Here is a 24,548-nt window from a genome sequence, read left to right as displayed (position 1 = left end):
CTTAGGTTTTTTGCCCGATCAGAACTAAACCAGTGCAGAAATATACTCTGGAGTCTGATTATCAATAATTATCAAAAAAAGTTTACATTTCGACTCACGGTCGCGAAGGGGTATCAAAACATTTTCCAAAATGGCTATAATGCCGAAAGAAATAATATATTTTCACTAAACTCGGTACACATGTTTAGACATAATTAACTGTCACATTGTTTTAGGGATATGTCCGGAATTATATTATGTTTATTTTTAAATTATCACTGTGTGGAAGCGGGGGCGTGGTCAAGCGTCCATCCACAGAGCGAAAACGGTAAGGTCGCTTGCACCTGAGCTAGATTATGTTTAACACCTGTTTCTAATTCCAGTGAACATGGGGAGAGTGGCATATAAGCAACCACACCACTAGCAGAGAAGAGTGAGAGAGACTGGAACAAGGATGGCCACGGTGTTTGTGAAACTGATGTGTTTGTGAAACTGATGTGATCCCCTTGACACCAATTTCCCATTAAAAACCTGCCTTCTACACACCATTTGGATTACACCAATTTCTGACGCTTCCGTTCGGTTTGTTTGTAGCCCCGGCTATGTTTCAACATCTCATGGACCAAATCCTCAGGCCGCATTTGGCTTACTCTTACATGCAGCATCTGAAGGCGGTTCTGAGATCGCGGATATGAGTGGGACTCACGGCAAACCCAAAGAAGTGTGCGATTGGGCGGGTGGAGGTACGGTATCTGGGATTCCTCTTGGGCCACGGGCGGGGGGCCACTTTTAAATTCACCCAATTTCTCTCTCCCTTTTGTCTAGCAGACAGATGCTTCAGACAGAGGGCTGGGGGCCGTATTCTCGCAGGTGGTGGAGGGGGAGGAGTGCCTGGTGCTGTACATTAGCCGCAAGCGCTCACTGAGGGAGACTAAGTACAGTACCGTAGAAAAGGAGTGTCTCACCATCAAGTGGGCCTCACTCTCTGATACTACCTGTTGGGGCAGGCCTTCACCCTCTGCTCAGATCACTTTTGTAATGGCAGATCACAAACAAAAATAGCGAATTACCGTCATCTACTGAGAGTTTATTAAAGCTCACTTGTATAAGAGATTGTCTGATGGTTAATAAAAGAAAACCATTTCTTCTATGTAACAAAGAATGTTTCAGACACTTTGTTCTTAATAGATCACGCAACAGCATATTTACATTTACTATTTAAATAAAATAATTCAAAAAGTTAATATTGCCTTTTGAGTGATTTTGTTTCTGTTCTAAATATGTTTATTTCACTTCGTTATTGGGAGCAGCCAGTGAATTATTATTATAATATTTTTAAATATACAGTGTATATATTATTACAATAATTACTATCATGCAGAACTGTTTAATTTTGCCATTTCTTAGCATTAAATTAACAAATTTTTTCATGTAAAATAAATAATATTATTGGTAAAAGAAATAATTTATGTTATGTATTATTATGCAACAATCTTTAAACTTTTTATTTTTACAAAGGAGCCAATTTTGTAATTTTTGGTAGATGCATTTTTTCGAAAGAGCCATACCACAAACTAATAATTTACTATTTTCAAAAACAATGTTTTTCAATGAAATGAAATGTTTATATTGCCTATAGACTACTTAAACACAAACAAATATGCAAAAATTAATAGGTAACATTTTGCAATATGGAATTGAGTACACGCGTTTGTGCGGGTCTCCATAAAATTCATTTTACAATTGTTCATGAAAAAATTGACTTCGTTTTTGGGCTGGGCGATATGTAAAACATATTTTAATAATAATCGCATTTAAAATATCATGATGTACGATTATATTGTTAACCCCCAAGTTTGGTGAATATTTTTGCTTTATTGATTTTGCTTTAAAAATTACATACATTTATCGATACACAAAAAACTTCAAATTGCACTTTAACCTGTTGATACGCAATTCCCCTGCATGCTGTGGTGACGTCCCTCTGCTTACATATAATATATCATTTACCGTCTATAAATGTAATTAATGTTAACAAATTATATATCTTTTCAAAGGTCGTCTAGGTTACGTATGTAACCTCCATTCCCTGATGGAGGGAACAAGACGTTGTGTCGAAGAAGTGACACTAGTGGTCTCTCTTGAGCACCGAATATGCCTCTGATCTATGAAAAAAGGCCAATGAGAATTAGGCAGACATTATTTGCATACCCCGCCCCCGGACATACGGGTACAAATACATCAAGTTCATTCGGGAGTTTTCTGAGGAGCCGGAAATGGTTCCAAAAACCACAGTGGCTTGGCTCCGCAATGTGGCCGGAAGGACACAACGTCTCGTTCCCTCCATCAGGGAACAGAGGTTACATACGTAACCTAGACGTTCCCCGTCTGTCGCTCACTTCGACGTTGTGTCGAAGAAGCGACACTAGGGGTCCAATTTAAATCATGCCATGCACTGAGGCGTGTACGTGTACTGCTGACATGAGCAGGCTGGTATTTTACGTGCAAAGGTGACCAGTTGTGTCAGACTGCACTTACCCTTCCCCCAATGCCCCATAAAAGTCGTCGGAATCCTTCTGGTTGCCCTAAACAGGGCAACAAAGCGACACTTGCCTTGGTGTGATAGGCCAATGAAATGGCGTCCACCACCCAGTGGGAAAGCCTCTGTTTGGAGACAGCGTTCCCTTTCCACTGTCCACCAAAGCAGACAAAGAGCTGCTCAGAATGTCTAAAGCTTTGCGTGTGGTCCAAGTAGGTATGCAAAGCACGTACTGGACACAACAATGAAGGGGCTGGGTCTGCCTCCTCCCGGGGCAGCGCTTGCAGATTCACTACCTGGTCTCTGAAGGGCGTGGTAGGAACCTTGGGCACGTAGCCCGGTCGCGGTCTTAGGATCACATGTGTGTCTGCCAGACCGAACTCCAGGCAAGTGCCGCTAACAGAGAACGCTTGCAGGTCCCCGACCCTCTTGATGGAGGCGAGCGCGATCAGCAGGGCAGTCTTTAGAGAGAGGGCCCCGAGTCCAACTGATTCTAGCGCCTCGAAGGGGGGTCTCTCAGTGGTCCTCACGGGCCTTCAGAGATCCCAGGAGGGGAACAGGCTTGGCCGGGAAAGATTTAACCTCCGGGCGCCTCTTAAGAACCTGATGATTAAGTCGTGGTTGCCCAAAGACTTGCCATCTACTACGTCATGGTGGGCCGCGATAGCAGCAACATACACCTTCAAGGTGGAAGGGGACAGCCTCCCCTCCAACCTCTCCTGCAGGAATAAGAGCACTGACCTAACTGCGCACCTCTGTGGGTCTTCCGCCTGGGAAGAACACCAATTTGCGAACAAGTGCCACTTCAGGGCGTAAAGTTGCCTGGTAGAGGGGGCTCTGGCTTGGCTGATTGTGTCTATGACGGCAGGTGGTAGACCAGCTAGATCTTCCGCGTCCCGTCCAGGGACCAGACATGTAGTTTCCAGAGGTCTGGGTGCGGGTGCCTGAGCGGGCCCCGTCCCTGGGAAAGAAGGTCTTTCCTCAGGGGAATTCGCCAGGGAGGGGCTGTTGCAAGGCGTACGAGGTCCGAGAACCAGGCTCGGGTGGGCCAGTAGGGAGCCACTAGGGTGACTTGTTCCTCGTCCTCCCTGACCTTGCACAGCACCTGTGCAAGAAGGCTCACTGGGGGAAATGCGTATTTGCGCAGCCCCGAGGACCAGCTTTGTGCCAGCACTTCTGCCCCGAGGGGAGCCTCTGTTCGGGCATACCAGACATGGCCCCAATTCCCAGTTGACCTGCAGCCCCAAATGGCTGAGGTGCCTGAGCACCTGGTCTCTGTGAGCGCATAGTAACTTGGGATTGGGCCAGAATGAGCCGGGGGGCACGATCGGTCATTGAGCGCAGTTCCTGCAGCACATCATGAACTGGACTAAACAAGTGCAATTTTTGAAGTGCCTTGGCCTTGTGTTGGTTGCAGGAGGGGCCATGGCATGCAGGGCAGAAGCGGTCTGGGACCGCTCCACCGTCGAAGGTAGTGAGAGCGGAGGAGCGAGGAAGCCGGTTTCGGGCAGTAAAAGGTGCCCTTTACATCCTGAAAAGGACGTTCAACGCCAGCTGTGTATTTGCTCTTTTATAGAAACTAACTATTTTAGAGAAAATAACTCCTTTAACTGCGCTGTCGAAGTGCACATGGGCAAACTGCACTGCCTTGCAGAGAAGGAGAAAGCCACTGAAGTGCACCTAGATCCAACAGCAGGCAAGAGTCAGAGGAACAGGAACGGGTGTGTAACTCGCAGCTGACTGCATATATGACCATCGGCTCAGAAGAAAATTTCTGAATGTACTCAGCGTATTTCTACGCCTTTGTACCCGTATGTCCGGGGGCGGGATATGCAAATACTGTCTGCTAATTGTCATTGGCCTTTTTTCATAGATTAGAGGCATATTTGCCGTTCAAGAGAGACCCCTAGTGTTGCTTCTTCGACACAACGTCGAAGTGAGCGACAGACGGGGAACTAAGGGTTCAACATTGATATCCGATCTCTGTTTCATGATAGCAATGCTCCAGAAACTGCGATTTTAGTTATTTGTGCAAGGAGTTCAAATGAAAACATGCAATATCAAAACGGGACTTCGTACCTTTGTTATGAAAATGCGATCACCAGATGAATCCAGTTCGCTGGAAATATTTTCATTCATTTGACTCAGGATACCAAGGAGCAACCACATGGGTTACCCTAGCAACCACGTAACAAATCATCTATCTCTGCACCAGAACATTGTAGACACTTCTGGTTTTGATAATCTCAGAAACCAGAAGCATCTCCACTAAAAATTAAAATGTATCTAACTATGGAACGGCTGGACCTATCAACTTGAAATTTTGCATGCAATGTCTGTATCAAAGGTGCCATCAAGGTCTATAAGGACAGTCACGTACCGAGAACAACATAGCCGCCATCAACAAAATCATCTTTTAGCAGCTATTTGATCTAGTCCTAGTCCGTTCACCGATTGGAACCAAACCAGTGCAGAGAGATTCTCTGGCATGCCATTATTAATAAATATCAACAGATATTTTTAACCAGATGGTCACGTGACACCATGCGAGGAGCGGATGTGTGAACGGCGAGTTCTAGGCACTTTACTTGATTTAATACTATTTGTGTCATAAACCGGTGGGATTCGATACACCCTGATTCTTAACTGTTCTAGGAAGGCAGTATGTCAAAGAATTCAAAATAGAGACATTTAAAGACAGACCGAAAGCGCCAGACTCAATTTGGATTGTGAACTGAAAGAAATCCGAAATTATTGATAAATGTGTTTTATATTTTTCATTTCATTTCATTTTGTGCTGGTTCCGCCTAGCAGCTGGAGTTTGTTTTGTGTAGTATAATTTCTTCGGGATAGCTTGTGGATGAATCTGCTCGTTTTGGGTGCTTATGCCTCCCGTTGGCTGGAGTTGGTTTTGTGCAATATCTTGAAGGACGTTGGAGTGAGTTTGACTGCCCGAAGAACTGAACAGCCTGTTTTTTTTTTTTGTGCACGTTCCACTAGCTGTCCACTAGGCAGAATGTGAATTAATCTACATGTTCTTTGTGTTTATTCTGCCTATTGGCTGGAGTTTGTTTTATAGATTTTCTCCGTTATGTAATTCTGCCTCACAAAATTTGAATAGAAACCACAGACTTGAGCAATCCAACAGCAAAGTTGTTGCTGGGGCTCTGGTAGGAGTACATGGACTGTTTGAGTTTAGAGGGATGGACGCTGGTTGGCGCTGTCATGCGCTGGGTTAATGCGTACATTTTTTTTCGGTTTGTGTTGTTCTGGGGGAACTTCGGGGTTTGATTATTGCACTAATGTTGGAATGTGGTCAATTTTGTTTTTGACACTCAATCTATTTTTTCTAATATATAAAAATGTCAAATGTTAATATGAGTGGATTATCTCTCTCCATGTGGATTATTTATTTTCTTAAATGTAAGATATATGATATAGTGTTTCTTCAAGAAGCACATCTTTCCCCGCAGGAAGCTGAAAAATTTGGGAAGATGTGGGCATGTTTTCTTTAGTGCTGGCTCAAGTAAGAGTAGGTGAGTCATTATAATGATAAGTAAACATCTACGTGTCTCAAATGTCTCAAACAGATTAAAGATAAATTAGGAAGAGTCATTATTGTTTTAGCAGAAAAATTTTGGGGCAAAGGTTGATTTTAGCTAATATTTACACACCTAACACTGATGATCAGGGCTTTTTTATATATCTTGAAGGGATGTTGCTAGCCGCTGGCACCCCTCATGACATAATATTGAGAGGAGACTTTAATCGATTGATGGATTCTGTCCTTGATTATAGTGAAGCAAAAGTTTGTAAGTCCCCTAAAGCAACATTGACGCTTCACAGGATGTGTAAAAATGTTGGTCTTGCTGATATTTGGAGACTTTTGAACCCATCGGGTAGGGACAATACATTTTTTTCATCAGTCCATAAGATTTATTCTAGAATAGATTTTTGTTTCATATATCTATGTCCCTCATTTAATCTTTTGTTGATTATTCAATTGGAAACATCTTAGTCTCAGATCACGCCCTGGTGAGTTTAGAAGTGTTGCTACATATAGAGAAAAATAAATCATATAGTTGCTACATTAATGCATCCGTTTTGCAAAATTCTGATTTCCAACAAATGTTAAAGGCTGAAATCAGTGTTTATATGGAGAACAACTGGTCCTCATTATCCTCTGTGAGTGTGGCATGGGAGGCACTTAAGGTGGTTCTTAGGGGTCAGATCATACAGTATGCCTCATTATACTTTGAGTCGGGGGACAAAGCAGGGAAGCTTTTGGCTAGATATGTAAAGAAGAGAAAGTATTATTCTACCATTCCCTCAGTTAAATATGCTGGTGGTAAAATTTTTACCTTGGCCATTAATATTAATAATGCTTTTAAAGAATTCTATCTTGATCTCTATAGCTCCACATCTTCGTCTACTGATTGAACCTTTAGAATTACCTAAACTGACAACTGAGCAAAAAAATTATCTTGATTCTGAGATAACCTTAGAGGAGTTTGGCAAGGTACTTAAGGCCTTGCCTACAGGCAAGACTCCAGGGCCTGATGGCTTTGCCACTGAATGTTTTAAATCTTTTGCTACAGAACTGGCTCCACTTTTGTTACAAGTTTATACAGAATCATTAAATAATGGAAAGCTCTGACACAAGCCTGGATTAGTCTGATTCTTAAAAAGGACAAAGATCCAAGCAAGTGCAAGAGTTACTGTCCAATTTCCCTGATCCAGCTAGACATTAAAATTGTGTCAAAAATTTTGGCTAATCGATTAAGTAAAGTTATGACATCTCTTATACATATAGATAAGGTAGGGTTTATTCGAGACTGCAGCTCTTCTGGTAACATCAGGCATTTCATCAATATCATGTGGTCAGTGGTGAATGATCAGACTCTGGTCGCTGCCATCTCACTTGATGCCAAAAAGGCATTTGATATGGTAGAATGGGATTATCTTTTTAAAATTTTGGAAATGTATGGGTTTGGGAGTACGATTATTGGATGGATTAAGTTACTTTATAGACACATGGTAGCAGCGGTACAAACAAATGGATTCATTTCAGATTATATTACTCTGGATAGGGGCACCTGGCAGCATTTCCCTCTTTCCCCATTATTGTTCTGTCTTGCCTTGGAACCATTAGCTGTTGCGATAAGAAAGGAGGATGATTTTCCAGGGGTGGTGGTGGGAGGTATGGCACATTAGGTTCTGCTTTACGCAGATGATATTTTATTATTTGTCTCCAACCCTACTAGAAATATGCCTTGACACCACAGAATTATTAATTAAAGTTCTCAGGATACAGAGTCAATTGGTCTAAATGAAAATCTTTGGCTCTGACAGTGTACTGCCCACTAATGGCTTTCCAGCCAGGTGCCTTCCAGTGGCCCAAACAGGGCATTAAGTATTTGGATATTTTATTCACAGAAAATTTGTCTGATTTAGTTTAGATAATTTTGACCCTTTTAATAAAAAGGTTTTTGAGCGATGTGGGCAGGTGGGCTTCATTACATTTATCGATGATTGGGAAGGTTAATGATATTAAAATTAATTGTATTCCAAAATTCAACTACCTGCTACAGTCTCTCCCTGTTGATGTCCTAATCTCTAATTTCAAGCAATTTGATAGCATTGCGAAGTCTTTCATTTGAAATGGTAAGTGTCCCAGATTACATTTCAGTAAGATGCATAGGCCGATTGACAAAGTTGGGATAGGCCTTATTAGGTCTCAGACATTTGGCTCAGTGGTCGTGTCCACCTGAAAGAGCCCCTTCCTGATTTTGTATTGAACATTAAGTTCTTGCCTCTATTTTACCATTGCAAAGCCTTTCTATCAAACTAACAGGAGAAGTTAAATTACACCCCGTAATCTCGCATTTGCATGCTCTGTACTATTTTTGGGAATAGCATACTGCTTTTGGAAAAGGTCATTTGGCATCAGTGTATTACTCCCTGCTAATTCAGAGTATGGGGATGGAGCTTTAACTTCTATCAAGAGATTATGGGAGAAAGTTTTAAACTTGGAGGAAGGAGTGTGGGATAGGATTCTAAAAAACATCAAGTCTGCATCTAGAGACGCAAGGGTGTGCCATATGCAATTCAAGATTTTACATTGGTTATTTTGGACCCCCTCTAGATTGTAGAGGTTAGGTCTTAAAGACGCACCCTCCTGCTGGTGATGCCAATCAGAGGATGGAGACAAAACCCAAGTCTTGTGTGTGTGTTAAGATCCAGGAGTTTTGGTTGAAGGTTTAGAGTTTGGTATGTGATGTATAGGGCACTCGTTTTGCCCCATACTCTGTATTTTGGTCAATGGGGGGGTCATTGATATTGAAAATAGACAAGAGTTGGATCATAACCAGTGGTATGATTGCCAGACAGATACTTTTAAGGGGATGGAGGTTGGCTGGAGCGCCCTCATTTTAGGAGTGGTGCTCGGAGATGGGAAGGATGGTGGCCTTTTAAGAAGGGTCATTTAGAAGAATTTGAAAATTTAACCTGTTCAAGGAGAAATGGGGCGGATATCTGTCATTTATGGATGTGTGATTATTATTGTAATTTTTTTGTGTGTGTGTCTATATCATGTATGACCTCTGGGATGTTGTTGGGGGCCAGGGTGGGATTGGGAGGGTTAATAGTGGGGGTCAATGTTGATTCTGTGTATATGTGTTTTGTTTTTCTATGTTCAAATATGTGAATCAATAAAAACTGTTAATCTGAAAAAGAATTCATGTCAAATTTGCCACAACTTGTAGCAAATTTGCCTCTGATCATTTTCGCATGCAAATTAGCTTTTTGGCAAACTTGCAGCAAATTGCCTATTGTTGCCAAAAGTTTGCTAGAGGTTCACCACTAGCAGCAAAGAGCTGCAAACTTCTGGCAAACATTTGCGGTGAATCAAAATCTCATGAGAAAATAAAAATTACGAGTAAGCTGTGTCTTCATCAGAGATTGTGGAGCTGCTTTGGAGCAACTGCTCTGAATGTGCCATGCGGCTGGTCTCGAATCGCCCTCTGGGTACTTCGATGGCATACGTCACAGTGACGCAGCAGTTGTGGCATCTGAAGTCAGACAAAATTTCTAACCGATTGCACTGCTTTAAGTCCAGCACCGATCAGCCTGCACAGCACTGCATTAAGTTGAAAACACCTAACAAGTGCAACATTTGAATTGCCCCACCCTGCTGGTTGTGACATGAATCATATCTATAAATATTGGCAATACTTGATTTATAAATTCATGATTTAAGTCCCCCCTAATTGGGATGAATTTTAGCATGCCTTCTTATGGTTTTAGTTTCCTGTATATTGTATTGAAACTGATTGTGTTCATTGACCATACAGGTGCAGACGTGCATTACCTGAACGTGAAAGCTCTCACTAAAGGTCAGCTCAACTCTTCCTTCTGGGTGGTGGACAGAAAGCACATGTACATCGGAAGTGCTGGCATGGACTGGAGATCACTGTCTCTGGTAGAGAAGAAAAATCTGCATCTGCCTTAAAAGAATATTTCGGGTTCAATAGTTAATCTCAAATTATACAACATTTGTGGCATTATGTTGATTACCACAAAAATAATTGGACTAAATAAAAGAAGCAAAAATAGAGTTTACAGTGAGGCACTTTTTGGGGAGCAAATTTAGCAGGGGTTAAAGGCAGAAATGTAAGCTTGTATTTTGATAAAAGCACCTACATTCATTCTTCTGTTAAATCCTGTGTATTATTTGAGCTGTAATATTTAAATAGTTGTTTACCGGTATTATGAGTGTTACGTTTTAAAACTAGTTATAACTTTACACAGAGAGGTTAGTAAGTGGGTTTATCACACTAAAATCATGTTAAGACAAATTGTTTACATCTTGTGGCTAAACTTTTGAAACATTGAGTATTTTAATGCTTGCGGATTGGCCCTATTCACTTCCATTGTAAATGCCTCACTGTTACCCAGATTTTTGCTGGTTTTAAAATTAAGGAACTTATCAAAATTGATTTTTGTGGTAATCAATTTTATGCCTCAAATACTGTCAATTGAGCTTAACTTCTATTGAACATGAAATATTACTTTATATATTAGATATTGCAGTTATAAATATGTATATACTTTATTGTACTTTATATGTATATAATTATTATTATTTTAATTGTATGGCAATGGTTTGGCTATTGTGTTCCTATTTTAAACAATATGCAATTTTGTTGGAGGGCAAACATCATTTTAAGATGATCTTACCTGGAATAATGTTATGCGAGTGATTTTTTCTGTCGTCAGCGGCCGCCTTTATCAATTGCATGCCCCATCAGGCTGATTCCAGCCCGGCCCCGCCCTCCTCCGCTCTATAATATAATATAACCTTTTTAAGATGTTCATCAGATGTTAATTCAGTTGTGATGCTTTCCAGATGAAACACTCTTAAACAGACATCTCAGAGACTTATGTGTGTGTATCTGGGAGTTAATTTATTGAAGTGACTATCACATTACAAATGCCCATGAATTTGCGATACAGTTGCATTTCACAAAAAGACCATATATTTAGTGGCTTTTTCTCGAAGCTTGTTGATGGTAACATGATTTTGATGCTCCAAAAAGCATTAGCATCATCCATACGATTCCAGTGGTTAAATGAATGTCTTTTAAAGTGATATCACTTTTGGTGTGAAAAAGTTAAATATTTAAGTACTTTTTGACTAAATCAATGCATCCGGTAAGCAGCAGTATGCACATTCACAAGAGGGCTGAGGTTGTGTGGTCTTTCCAGTGATGGCATGGCAACGTTCCATTCATTGCAGCAGATGCTGTCTACCTCTGTTAACATTGCCTGGCATTGACTACATTTGCACCACCATGTCTCCTGAGCTCTCTGTCTCTTTGAGGCTTGTTGGTCCAGCCTCCTCCATCTCCCTATGCTCCTGATCAGAGTACTCAGGTTAAAATAAATATTGCTGTGCAAAATCGTATATCTCCTCTTCTCCTCTTAAATTAAAATCTTCTGACATCTTTGTTTAAAATTGCTTCAATTTGTGTTCGGTCTATACAGTGTTCCTCCTACTCAGTTGTAAACAGCGCTGCTCTTCCGTGTGTGTCGCACATGCGTCACTTCTCGTGTGAACATGCAAACGTCAATATGTCACCCAAGAGACCACGTGACGGCAGACCTCTCGTGAACGTGCATACTGCTGCTTAAAAGAAGCAAGTATTTATAGTTAAAAAGTACTTAAATATTGATTGTTCTCTCACCAAAAGTGATCATATCACTTTGTAAGACATTCCTTTAACCACTGAAGTCGTATGGATGACATTAATGCTGATTGTCTTTGCTTTTTGGAGCTTGAAAAATCGTGTTACGATCCAGTTCCAGTATAAGGAACTACTGAGCTGAGATATTTTTCTTCAAATGTGTTCTGCTGAAGAAAGGACGTCATACACATCTGGGAACTATAGCTTTAAGCTGCATCCGAAACCATAGGTTGTCTCTCTGATCTATCAGTCAATGACTTAACAGACAGCGTTTGCATACAAAGGTACCTTGCATACAAACAAGCTTCCTAGGCAGCACTATGTCACATCGTTGCTAGGATGCCAGCTTTTATTCAGTCCAACAGAACTACAAAGGTCTAATATTCTAGAACAAAATAAAGAGAGTTTTGTCGATAACCAAGCGTATATTTAATAACTACGCTACAACTTTCTAGTAGGGCTGCACGATTTGGACAAAAAGTCACATTACGATTATTTTGAGAAATATTGCGATTGCGATATGAATTGCGATTATGATGGTAATGTTTTCCACATGTTCAACTGCAAAAAGGCTGCTGGGGTTTTCAAACTTGAACCCTCTTAAAAAGAACCAAACTGAGCCCTTTTTTCAGTTCAACCACAAACAAATAAATATATAAACAGTGAAGACTTTTTACTGTTTAAAAAATGTATTCATCATTATGAAGGAATTTCAATGCCATTAATCCGAGCGCGTTATTGATGCTCGCATGCGCGATAGAGTAACGCGAGCGTTTTAAACCCTTGCGTGCATTATTGACACTTGCCACAGTAGTTCATTGCCGCACGAGGAAACGGGATCTCGCATCAGAGGATATGTCAAAGCACACGCAAGACAATTCTCCAAAGTCTCCCACTCTATTTAATCTCATCTGCTGCTTTTGCTCGCTCAAACATTTTGGTTTTTGGCAGTCGTGGGGTGGGCTTTGCTCTTTTGATTGAACACTAAAATGCCATTGGTTACTTACCCTTTTCCGGAAGACTTTTTTATTATAGTTTTTTTTATTATTATTCTTGTATGAACATCAACAGAAAGGCAATCATACCAGAAAGATTTACAAACAAAGACTGAGATTACAATTCAATTTACACATCACATTGTCCACAGCATACCAAACAATAAATATATAGTATAAAATAAGTAAAATAAACTAAAATAAAAATAAAGAAGGGGAATAGGAGATTTTTACATTACAAAACCAATCCTTCAACAAAGAATACACATATTTTGCTTTGGGACTTTTCATCCCATCAATGTCTCTAAATACATTGAAAATTCCTCTGTATTTCAATGTTCAGTTCTTCCTTTTTCCTCACGCGGCTTTACTTAATCGCGCATGCGAGCATCAATAACGCGCAGATTAATGCCGTTGAAATGCCTCCATAATGATGAATAAAATTATGAAACAGTAAAAAGTCATATACATTTTTACATTGTTATTATTAATAATAATCAATATTACCCAAAATCGAACCTTTTTATGCTGCTTGTTTAAACTTATTTTGCAGCTTTGAAGATTTCTGACAAGAACACATGAAATGTTCAGTTTAAAATGATTCTGACAGTCAAACATAATAAATGTCATAATGACTAAACATTAATAAGGATATGCATGTGTGAGAATAACAGTCATCCTGTGTTTGTAACGTTTGTTAGACTTAGGTGCGTAAATTAGCCATTAAATGCCTTACAATAAGCTACAATTTGCATGTAATGAATTGTATAATGTAACCACGCCTGCTAAATCACACACATCTGAATGATCATTCCTGATGTTCATGTCTTGAGCTCAAAACGCACTTACAAACACCAACAAGTGTTTGAAATAACATCCGACTTGGATCTGATGTGGATTCTGCTCACAGAATAAGGTAGAATTACATTCATTATTGAGTTACATGTGATGCTTACTCTTACGCATACTAATCACTTTCATATTAAATATAATTTATACTAAAACAAATATAGCACATGAGACAAATGTCTCATGTGCTGAGAATGTGCTAACGTGCTAACCATAAAAATATAAATCATAAAAGTTTAAGACCACTTCATGGTCAGAATGGCAACCTTTTGAATCACGCTCCCGCCAGAGAATTATTTGGCCAAAATGCTCCGTTCGACTTTTCCGAAACACTGTACTCTTCCCTGTGGAACACGGAAGCTTGATCTCTGACCCACTTTCTGTAGATCTGAATTTTAGAATATTGAGTTTGGTGTTCTGAATTTGTTCTTTTTGAAAACTTGAAGCTGTATTTTTTAAAACTGAATATTTACAGTGTAATAATTCAGAACCAAACATTTGCTGTTTGAAAATACATATTTATAAAATTGTGCCATAAAAAAAACAATTCAATTTGGTTAAATATGAAATGTTGAGGATTGGAGTTTAAAAAAAAATATAATTCAAACCTATTTAAAATACAACAAAATTGGCAAAATCACACTTATAATTCAAATACAAAAGTCTATAATTCAAATTTACACAATTCTAATTCAATTTGTTTTGACGCATTTCTGGCTCCATATAATAGTAGACCTCCGAGACAGGATTGTATCAAGGCACAGATCTGGGGAAGGGTACAGAAACATTTCTGCAGCATTGAAGGTCCCAATGAGCACAGTGGCCTCCATCATCCATAAATGGAAGAAGTTTGGAACCACCAGCACTCTTCCTAGAGCTGGCTGCCCGGCCAAACTGAGCAATCGGGGGAGAAGGGTCTCAGTCAGGGAGGTGACCAAGAACCCGATGGTCACTCCAGCATTTCTCTGTGGAGAGAGCAGAACCTTCCAGAATAACAACCATCTCTGCAGCACTCCACCAATCAGGCCTGTATGGTAGAGTGGCCAGACGGAAGCCACTCCTCAGTAAAAGGCACATGACAAACTGCCTGTAGTTTGCCAAAAGGCACCTGAAAGACTCTCAGACCATGAGAAACCAAATGCTCTGGTGTGATGAAACAGATTGAACTCTGACCTGAATGGCAAGCATCCAGTCTGGAGGAAACCTGGCACCGCTCATCACCTGGCCAATACCATCCCAACAGTGAAGCATGGTGGTGGCAGCATCATGCTGTGGGGTTGTTTTTTCAGAACTTGGAGACTAGTCAGGATCGAGGGAAAGATGAATGCAGCAATGTATAGAGACATCCTTGATGAAAACCTGCTCCAGAGCACTCTGGACCTCAGACTGGGGCGAAGGTTCATCTTCCAACAGGACAACGACCCTAAGCACACAGCCAAGATAACAAAGGAGTGGCTATGGGACAACTCTGTGAATGTCCTTGAGTGGCCCAGCCAGAGCCCAGACTTGAACCGATTGAATGTCTCTGGAGAGATCTGAAAATGGCTGTGCACTGATGCTCCCCATCCAACCTGATGGAGCTTAAGAGGTCCTGCAAAGAAGAATGGGAGAAACTGCCCAAAAATAGGGTTGCCAAGCTTGCAGCATCATACACAAAAATAATTGTGGCTGTAATTGGTGCCAAAGGTGCTTCAACAAAGTATTGAGCAAAGGCTGTGAATACTTATGTACATGTGATTTTTTTTCAAAATGTGGAAAAAGTGAAGCATTGTGAATACTTTCCAGATGCACTGTATGTATGTTCCTTCCTTTTCATTTTGTTGGATGTTGGTAATAATAGTTCCGCTTTCACTTGCTTCCGTGGGGAGTGTAATAAGGGCGACATGCTCACTCGTGAGGTAAACAAATTACAGGAGAATGAAGAGTTTCTGGACTCTGCAGGTGTTACTGTTAATGCTGTTTGCTCAGCAATCATTTAATAAAGATGTTTTAATTATACCCCATCTTGTATTCCACGTTATTATTATGATACCTGTGCCTTGCGGAGACTGAGATGCTGCTACCGCAGATAATAATAAAAAACGCTTCAGAGGATGCGCCAGTTTATTGTAAATAAAGTGTTTAGCACACATAAGCAAACGGAACCGAACTCAGAGCACTTCCATTACTCTAAGGATGAGAGGGAGTTGTGGAGCACAGAACCGCTCTGAAAACACTGTAACAATGCTCTAACTTAATATAGACTGCACAGAGCAGCGCAAATAAACTTTGAAGAGAGTGGACTATTTATTTAATTAAATCGCAGCCCTTTGCAATTTAATAAATCGCACAAGGTCATATCGCGGTTTAAATTTTATTTTGATAAATTGTGCAGCCCAAATTCTAGCTAGAAATTGAATCAAAAGTTGGGAAAGAAAATGTAATTTATACACAAACTGGCTATCAACTGCCTCTTCGGCCACCATTTTCATTCTTCAGTTCAACCGCTGATGAAGGTGTCTCAGTAAACAAAACTTTTTTCAGACTGGATCAGTAAAGCACTGTTGACTATTGCTGGTCTAAATATTGGATGATTTGTGTGCACATAACTGTCCCTGTACAACATGGGAAAACGTCCTGCAGTTTATTTATTTTATTTATGTATTTATTTATTTTGTGTTTGTTTGTATGCAGACGTATAATTGTAGTGTATATTAGACTAGGTTCAGTTTAAATTTACTTTATTTTACTTTTGCATCTTTTCTATATTCTCCAGATTAAGTTTTCTTCTACACCCAGAGCCGCTCACGGAGGATACAGTATGTTAAACCAGCCTTAGTTTGGACTGTGCCTTCTCCTACCTGCGACCTGCTTCAGTAAATGTTATATCACCCTCTTGTGGTCTCCCAATGCTGTTACACAAGACTAGATTACAGGGGCGTGTCTAGGGGGAGGCTGGGGGAGGTAGTGCCTCCCCTAGGATAAGCTCTGCCTCCCCTGAGAATTTGAGAAATAATCTGTCCATCTGTTGTTTTGAGTGTAGCCCCGAATGTATTTTGAATAGTTAACTGACAAATATGAAACCAGACAAAAGCCTATGTAAACCCCCGAAATCATAAGTTGCCTTATTTCATTGTGCTTTGGCATTGCACATACTGCATACAGCCTGTAAAAATAGACATAGGCATAATCTAGCCTATAGAATAAGTTCCTTTGCTGTCGGTAGCCTATGGGCGACTCCGTTTCTTCCTCTCTGATGAATATGCAGCAGGTAGAGGAGGAGCTTGCACAGTCGTTGACATCAACTAACGTTACTTAGTGGCGAGTTAACGGCAATTAGCAGGAAAGACAGCAAAAATTAAGCAAATGAGGCTTTGGGGATTTTTCCGAAAGAAGTCAGTGGGTAAGAATTCACATTTGTTTTTGTCCTTAAAGTCTTAAGATCATCATCTAGCTGGCTTTCACCCACAGTAGGCTAAACCTCAAGAGTTGTAGCCTCTAACCTCCCTATTTAGATTGACGCAGCTTGGTAGCTCTGAGTTAATGCAGTCGCCTCTCACGCGGACTGCGGTTCGAGCCCCGTTCGGAGCGTACTTTTCTTGTTTATCAGGTGTTGTTTTCGCTAAGGATAACCAATAAGCATTAACATAAAATGTATGTGTGACTTGTTTTGTGATATTAGTTTGTAGGAAACATACACTTTGATTTGATTAAATGGTTTTGTAGAGTGTAGCAAAGATGAGCTACAGACTGAGGAGCCAGCAGCAGCTGTGCCAGAATCAGGCATGGAAACTGGTAACAATTAATAAGTCACTTTACTTTAGAGAAAGTTAAAAGTGAAACATTGTTTATTCCAATGCTCCTAATGAAAGGATTTTGACAGATGAGTTATTCTCATAGAGATGATGAGAATTATATACAGTTCGATGCCATAGTGTGTGACTAAAGTCATTCATGTATTGCTTTAACTTTGGATCTTATACATCATTTTGACTATTTATGTCAAAAAATATAAATTATTTATATTCAATATTTTTTTTTACCTCACTTTACTCACTATAATATAACTCTTTTGTGATGACTTTATGTTAATGTACATGAAAATTCAAGAGTCATGATAGATATTAGGGCAATCCCACTGATCTGCTCTTCCCAATACATTTTCTTCAATGGTATTGGTCTACAATTTGACATATGTAGCACTTGATGAATTAGTTGTTTGAAGCTGATTTGCAATAAATGATGTGCAGTATATGTTCTTTTGCATCACAGATGATTCTGGGAGGAGAGAGGATGTTGAGGATAGTACTAGAGTGGTAAATATTTTTTTAAAAGTGCACCTGAAGTGAAATACTTTTTTCAACCAGGACAAGCCAGCATACCTACAAGTAGAGTTTCATCGACTCACACCTTTAAAGCAAATCACAGTTAAAGAACAGATTGAAGACATGTTGAGAGCTGGCATCATAGAACCCTCTCATTCCGCATGGGCTTTACCAGTTGTCTTAGTTCCTAAAAAGGATGGGAGTCTCAGATTCTGTGTAGACTACAGAAAAGTCAATGCCCTCACCGAGAGTGATGCTTATCCACTGCCTCACAGAGATTTTAGAGTCACTCTCTGGTGTATCCATTTTCTCAACTTTGGACCTTAACACTGGTTATTGGCAAGTTCCCATGGAATCTGACAGTAAGCTGAAGACCGCCTTTGTTACTTCTCGTGGGCTATATCATTTTAATGTCTTTCCAACGACTCATGGAGATAGTCCTGAGAGGGTTGGTTGGAATCATGTGCTTTGTCTATATCATTGTTTACTAACCATCTATGGATCAACATTTCTCTGATATCCAGACCATCTTGCAGAAGATAAAAACTGCTGGATTAACACTGAACCTGAAAAAATGCAAGTTCTGTCTCTGTGAGATCACCTTCCTTGGTCATATAGTCAACAGTCAAGGTATCACTGCTGATCCAAGTAAGGTGGAAGCCATCCATACTTACTCAGTTCCTCACAAGCTTAAGGAAGTCCAGCGTTTTTTGGGATTAACTGGATGGTATCATCGATTTGTACCAAACTTCTCGAGGATCACTGAACCGCTCAACACTTTGAAAAAGAAAGGTTGATAATTTCAATGGACATCACAATGTCAACAATCCTTTGATTATTTGAAAGCTTGTCTTACATTACCACAAAATTTGGGACATCCTAACCTTCAACTACCCTTCACAGTGTACACTGATGCAAGCGACACTGGCCTAGGCGCTGTGTTGACCCAGCGGAAGGAGAAAGGCAGTGAGGAAGTGATCGTTTATGCCAGTCGATCCCTAAATAAAGCAGAGGTTAACTATTCCACCACAGAGAAAGAGTGCCTAGCAGTGGTGTGGGCAATTGACAAATGGCAACACTACCTCGAACATCAATTGTTCACAGTGGTTACGGATCATTCTTCCTTGCAGTGTGTAATGAATTCCACTAATACAACCAGTCGAATAATTCCATGGGCACTTCCACTTCAAAGATTTTATTTTGTATTGGAATATAGGAAAGGAAAGTTGAATGTAGCTCCTGATGCTCTTTCACGGATGTACCACTTATCGGAGTGTAATGTGTAAATGAGTAAGAAGGAAGATCCAGAATTTCCAAGCACCCCTGAAAGCATCTGGGACGAACAACATTGTGATCCTGAAATCACAAAAATATTTCAAGCTTTAGTCAAAGACGTCTTTCTCCTTCTGGTCCTTCATATGATGTTGTCCATCAGTAGTTTCAACTTCAAAGGAAGGCCAAGGAAAACTGTAAAACAGCATGAATAAGACAATTGGGAAATTACAACAAAAACAGATGATATGTATTATTCCAAGAGAAAGATTGAGTATGGATCCAAAATTTTCCACAATCTAGTGCACTGCGCAATTTCAGTGCCAAGTTGGCACCGAAGTGGAATGGACCGTACCGCATTGTCCAACAGTTGGGTCCAATAAATTATAGAGTTGCTATAGAGTTCACAGGAGAAGATGTGCGCAATGTACATGTGTGCAATTTGAAACCCTGTTTTCCTACTGCGGAGGAATTGGAGATTCGCAACCGGGAGAAACTGCAGGAGATTTTCCAGGAGCCCTCTGACGAGGAAGAAGATTTCCTGGGATTTTAGTGTTTCTTAGTCCAACAACTATGAGTTGTTTTTCCTTGGGGTGGCAGAGCGGAATCCAGTAGCCACTTGATTATTTTGTTATGCTGTTGACCAATTAGAGATCATTTTGTGACAAACTATTTAAGGAGGGATATCGTCAAGTCGAAAGAATCGGAAGTGAACTGGTGATGTGAGAAAAGATGTCATCTGTTAGAGAACAGTGGGAGAAATGAGTCCGCTTGGAAGAGGAGTGTGAATGGAAGGAAGCGAGCAGTGACCAGATTGCATGGCTTCTTTTCTGGGATTGGATGCCATGTCGGTGTGATCGAGAGTGCAGCTGTGAAGCAAAGATGCACACTCTCTATTTCGGCTGCCGGCAGAGGTGTGTGCCCTGGATTATGCCTCTCTAACTGTTCCCCTGGAACAAGCTCGATGCACCCACATTACATGCACACGCCTCGCATCTCATACAAACAGACACGCCACCCATAATAAAAACGCAATCTTTATTTTTCTTGTTTTTATTTAGCATGTAAAAATGTATGAAAGTGAAAATGATTTGATGGGTTTGCTCTGATGAAGTTAATATTTTCTCATCTTTTTTCTTTTTTGGGGTGTTTAAGAGCATTTGGAACTAAGACAAAGTATAAGAAAGTAAGCGAAATCGCCTGAGGAAACGCCATTGCAGCCTTCGTATTCAAGTCATGGAGCTGTACTTTGAAGTTTTTTTGTTTCGTTTATTTTTTTCTCTCTCTTTGTCTTGATCCCCATGGAGGTGTGATTTAAGTGAATTTGATACTAAAAATAAAAGAGAATTTTCTGTAAATGAATTGAAGTTTTCTTGTAAGTTTAATTTGATTCTCCCTCCTTTCAAGTCCTTCGTATGTCACTGGTGGTTTTTAATAAGCTATCTGGAGTTTATTTATTGACAGGATTAAAGGCCTGTCTGGCAACCGAACTAATAAATAAAATAAAAATTCTGAAAGTTGATGAGCTGCCACGTTACAGAGTGTAATTGTGTGACATCATATTGATAGAATACGTGTAATTTTTGAAAAGCTCCAATGTGGAAATAAAATGACAATTAATTTAAAATTTAAATATGATTTCACATACTATAGCATGTGAAGTCATAAACAAAGCTTAATAGCTGAAAGAGCAATTCAGACAGGGACATTTATTTTTTATTTTTTTATTGCATTATGCTTTAATTGTCATATCAAAAGTCTGTTGAGTAAAAAAAAAAAAAATGTATAGCCAATGAACGTTCTTTCTCCAGTGCATTCTTTTAAGAACTGTTTACACTTCAGTTGAAACATAAAAGTAGTATTATGTCAGCGGCATAATGCATTACATGCTCCATACTTTTCCTGCACATAGAGCACTCCACTTCTTATCATATTTAATTTTTCTTTATCACAGGATTGTGTAATGTGTCATATGAGTCCTTTAAAATTTAATAGTGTTTCATTTGTTCTACAGATGAAGGAGTTTGGAATTATCATGTATGACTGCAGCTGTCTGGTGCTGGATCTGCACAGGATATTCAGCCTCTACTGGCAGCTGCAATATAAAGAGTTTGTGCCTTCCATTTGGTCCAAGAAACTGAGCGCATTGTATAACAAAGGCAAACACCTTCATCTGCACCTGAATGACACAGAGGCACAAGCTTACATTTCTGTGAGTCGTGTTTCATCAACACCTGTATGTTTTGCTTAAACCAGCCTAAGATGGTTTGCTGGTCTTAGCTCATTTAAGATGGTCTTTCTGGTCTCACAGCCTGACCAGCAAACAAGTGCCCAAAACTACTCTAAAACCAGCCAAATGATTTTTTTAATTCAGCAGAACTGTAATGATGTTGTTTTTGTTAAACTGTTTGTACTACTGGCGCTCTGCAGTATTAGTAGATCGGGGAATTATAAATTCATAAAGTGTGTTCTTGAATTAATATTGTTAATCCATCACAGTGTGATGTCAGTGTGACATCACAGATCATATATTTTCCTTCATACTGAGATGAAGGATAAATCGTGGCTGCTCAGTGATAACATGTAATACGATGTTTGTGATGATATCATAATCTTGGCTATCTGCACCAGTAACATTGCCTACTGTTGCTAATGGTTTTCCCAAGATATTCTATCTGTACATTTGAAGATTTGTATCATTCAAAAACAAATGTAGTCAGGTTTCATCAGTAATATTGTTATTTAGTGACTTTTTTCAGTTATAAAAATCATAAGAAACACTTCACATTAAGGTTCCATTTGTTAACATTAGTTAGCATGAACTAACAATGAACAATACTTAAGCATTTATTAATCTTAGTTAGTTAATTTCAACATATACTAATACATTTTTAAAATCAAAAGATGTATTAGTTCATGCACAATGAACTAACATGAACTACCAATGAACAGTTGTATTTGTATTAACTAACATTAACAAAGATCAATAAATGCTGTAACAACTATATTGTTAATGGTTTATTCATGATAACTAATGCATTTACTAATGTTAACAAATGGAACTTTATTGTAAAGTGTTACTGAACAAAATAAAATATTTACAGATGAAACCTGACTACATTGGGTTACATTTGTGAAAGTCATTGCAGGGTCATATTAGGTAGAACTCACTCATTAAGGTAAAAACTGTATGGTAACTTTTCACAGTATATATGTAAATCACACACATTTTTGCTTTGATGTTTTTTTATTGTTTGTGGTGATAGAGTTCTCCAGATGTTTTGTGCCCTAAAGACCGGACGAAAGACCTTGATGCCATTTTCAGAGTCATTCAAGAGGCCAAGACTTTTATTTATGTCTCTATAAATGACTATTTACCAATCCTGAACAGCATCCAAACCAGGTGAGTCCTATTACTATAACTATACCTGTGAATTATACCCTAATACAAATATTTTTGAAAAACAGCAATTGCGAGTAGGGTGGTCGATGGGGTGGCCAAGCTTCAGTCCTCGGTCACCCCTGGCCTCCCCCTAGCGCCGCCACTGTTTTACACAAGAGATCACAATGAAATCATTATGATTTAAAACAGGATTTACACAGCACAAGTGATCAATGTACAATTATAAAGAAATTAAAGACATTTACACAGCAAGAAGAAACACAGTGGCTGCCAAGAGAGCATAAGGGGACTGCTGGAAACAAACTCTGTATGTGATACAAAAATATAAAGTAAATTCATATAGATCCACAACAAGAACACACAGGCTTATTGGTTTTAAAAGTTTAAAAACTTGATTTAAAATATAAAAACTTGTATTTTTTTATTTAAGTTCAAAGCTTAATATTATTTAATACCACTACTAATTAATATAGGCTACTACCGAATAATTAATAAGTGAACATTTGGAATACTATTATGCAACAACTGTTATGACAGTGGAAAGTAGGAGAAGGCAGATGGGAGGTTCAGATCCAAACGCGGGTTTTATTTAACAAAAATGAACTTAAACAGATAGGAACAAATGAAAACATCCACGGGGGGACAAAACTGAAACCAAAACATGAACACCACGGGGAAACACGGAACTCGGGAAACACGGCAGAACGGGCACGGAGCAAACATGCATAGGGAAATGTTAGACGACACGAACATGAAACGTCAACGTGCAACGATAACGAACCACAAAGGAAAGGGAAAACAACAGCGTTTAAGTAGGCAGACACGGTAATAACAAAATCACGAACAGGTGCGGACAATAACACAGTGCAGGCAGTGATGAGGGCCGGGAAACATGGGAAATGTACTTTCTTACACGGAGAGTGAAACACGGGGCGGACAACAAGGAAAACGTGACATGGAACGTGATAAGTGATATGTGAAACAGAAAACATGGGGCAGACAACACAGGATCGTAACATAGCCCCCCCTCAAAAGGACCGGATTCCAGACGGTCTGAAGAAACACAAAAACAACAAACACAAAATGTTCCAGGAGAGGGGGGCTTGAAGAGGGGGAGAACAGACAGACCAAAGGGGGCACAAGGGACACAGAGACAGACCAAGTCAAGTCAAGTGGTTTTTATTGTCGTTTCAACCATATACAGTTAGTAAAGTACACAGCAAAACGAGACAACGTTCCTCCAGGACCATGGTGCTACATAAAAACAACAAAGGACCAACACAGGACCACATGAGACTACACAACGAAATAAAATACCTATATAAAATACCTATGTATACCTATATAAAGTGCACGTGCAAACATGTGCAAAAAGTACGGGACAGTGCAACAAATTTCTGACAATGAACAGGACAATAGACAAAGTGCAGCGCCGACCAGTACACAGTAGTGCAAAAAGATGAAATAAAAACGTAAACATAACATACTATGAGATAGTGTTCTATGCACATAGCAGTTATTGGGGTAGCAGACAGTTATAAAGTGACAGTAATTAAAGTGCAACTCAGGACATGTGTGTGTGTCAAACCAGTCTCTGAGTATTGAGGAGTCTGATGGCTTGGGGGAAGAAGCTGTTACACAGTCTGGCCGTGAGGGCCTGAATGCTTCGGTACCTCTTGCCAGACGGCAGGAGGGTAAAGAGTTTGTGTGAGGGGTGTGTGGAGTCGTCCACAATGCTGGTTGCTTTGCGGATACAGTGTTTTTTGTAAATGTCTTTGATGGAGGGAAGAGAGACCCCAATGATCTTCTCAGCTGTCCTCACTATCCTCTGCAGGGCTTTGCGGTCCGAAACGGTGCAAGTCCCAAACCAGGCAGTGATGCAGCTGCTCAGGATGCTCTCAATAGTCCCTCTATAGAATGTAGTGAGGATGGTGGGTGGGAGATGTGCTTTCCTCAGCCTTC

The 24,548-nt window shown here is 39.8% G+C and overlaps 1 protein-coding gene across 1 annotated transcript in view; it reads left to right on the top strand.

The window, feature by feature from the left end:
* Nucleotides 1-24,548, top strand: part of LOC127660599 (inactive phospholipase D5-like) — a 188,513-nt gene that overhangs the window by 136,926 nt on the left and 27,039 nt on the right. The window contains exons 5-7 of the mRNA XM_052150917.1: nt 9,871-9,998; nt 21,198-21,395; nt 22,450-22,586. Of these exons, the coding sequence (XP_052006877.1) occupies nt 9,871-9,998; nt 21,198-21,395; nt 22,450-22,586 (463 nt within the window). The remainder of the gene's footprint in view (nt 1-9,870; nt 9,999-21,197; nt 21,396-22,449; nt 22,587-24,548) is intronic.

The sequence above is a fragment of the Xyrauchen texanus genome, chromosome 20 (assembly GCF_025860055.1).
Source record: "Xyrauchen texanus isolate HMW12.3.18 chromosome 20, RBS_HiC_50CHRs, whole genome shotgun sequence".
NCBI classification, from domain to species: domain Eukaryota; kingdom Metazoa; phylum Chordata; class Actinopteri; order Cypriniformes; family Catostomidae; genus Xyrauchen; species Xyrauchen texanus.
This window is presented reverse-complemented; position numbering and strand designations above follow the sequence as displayed.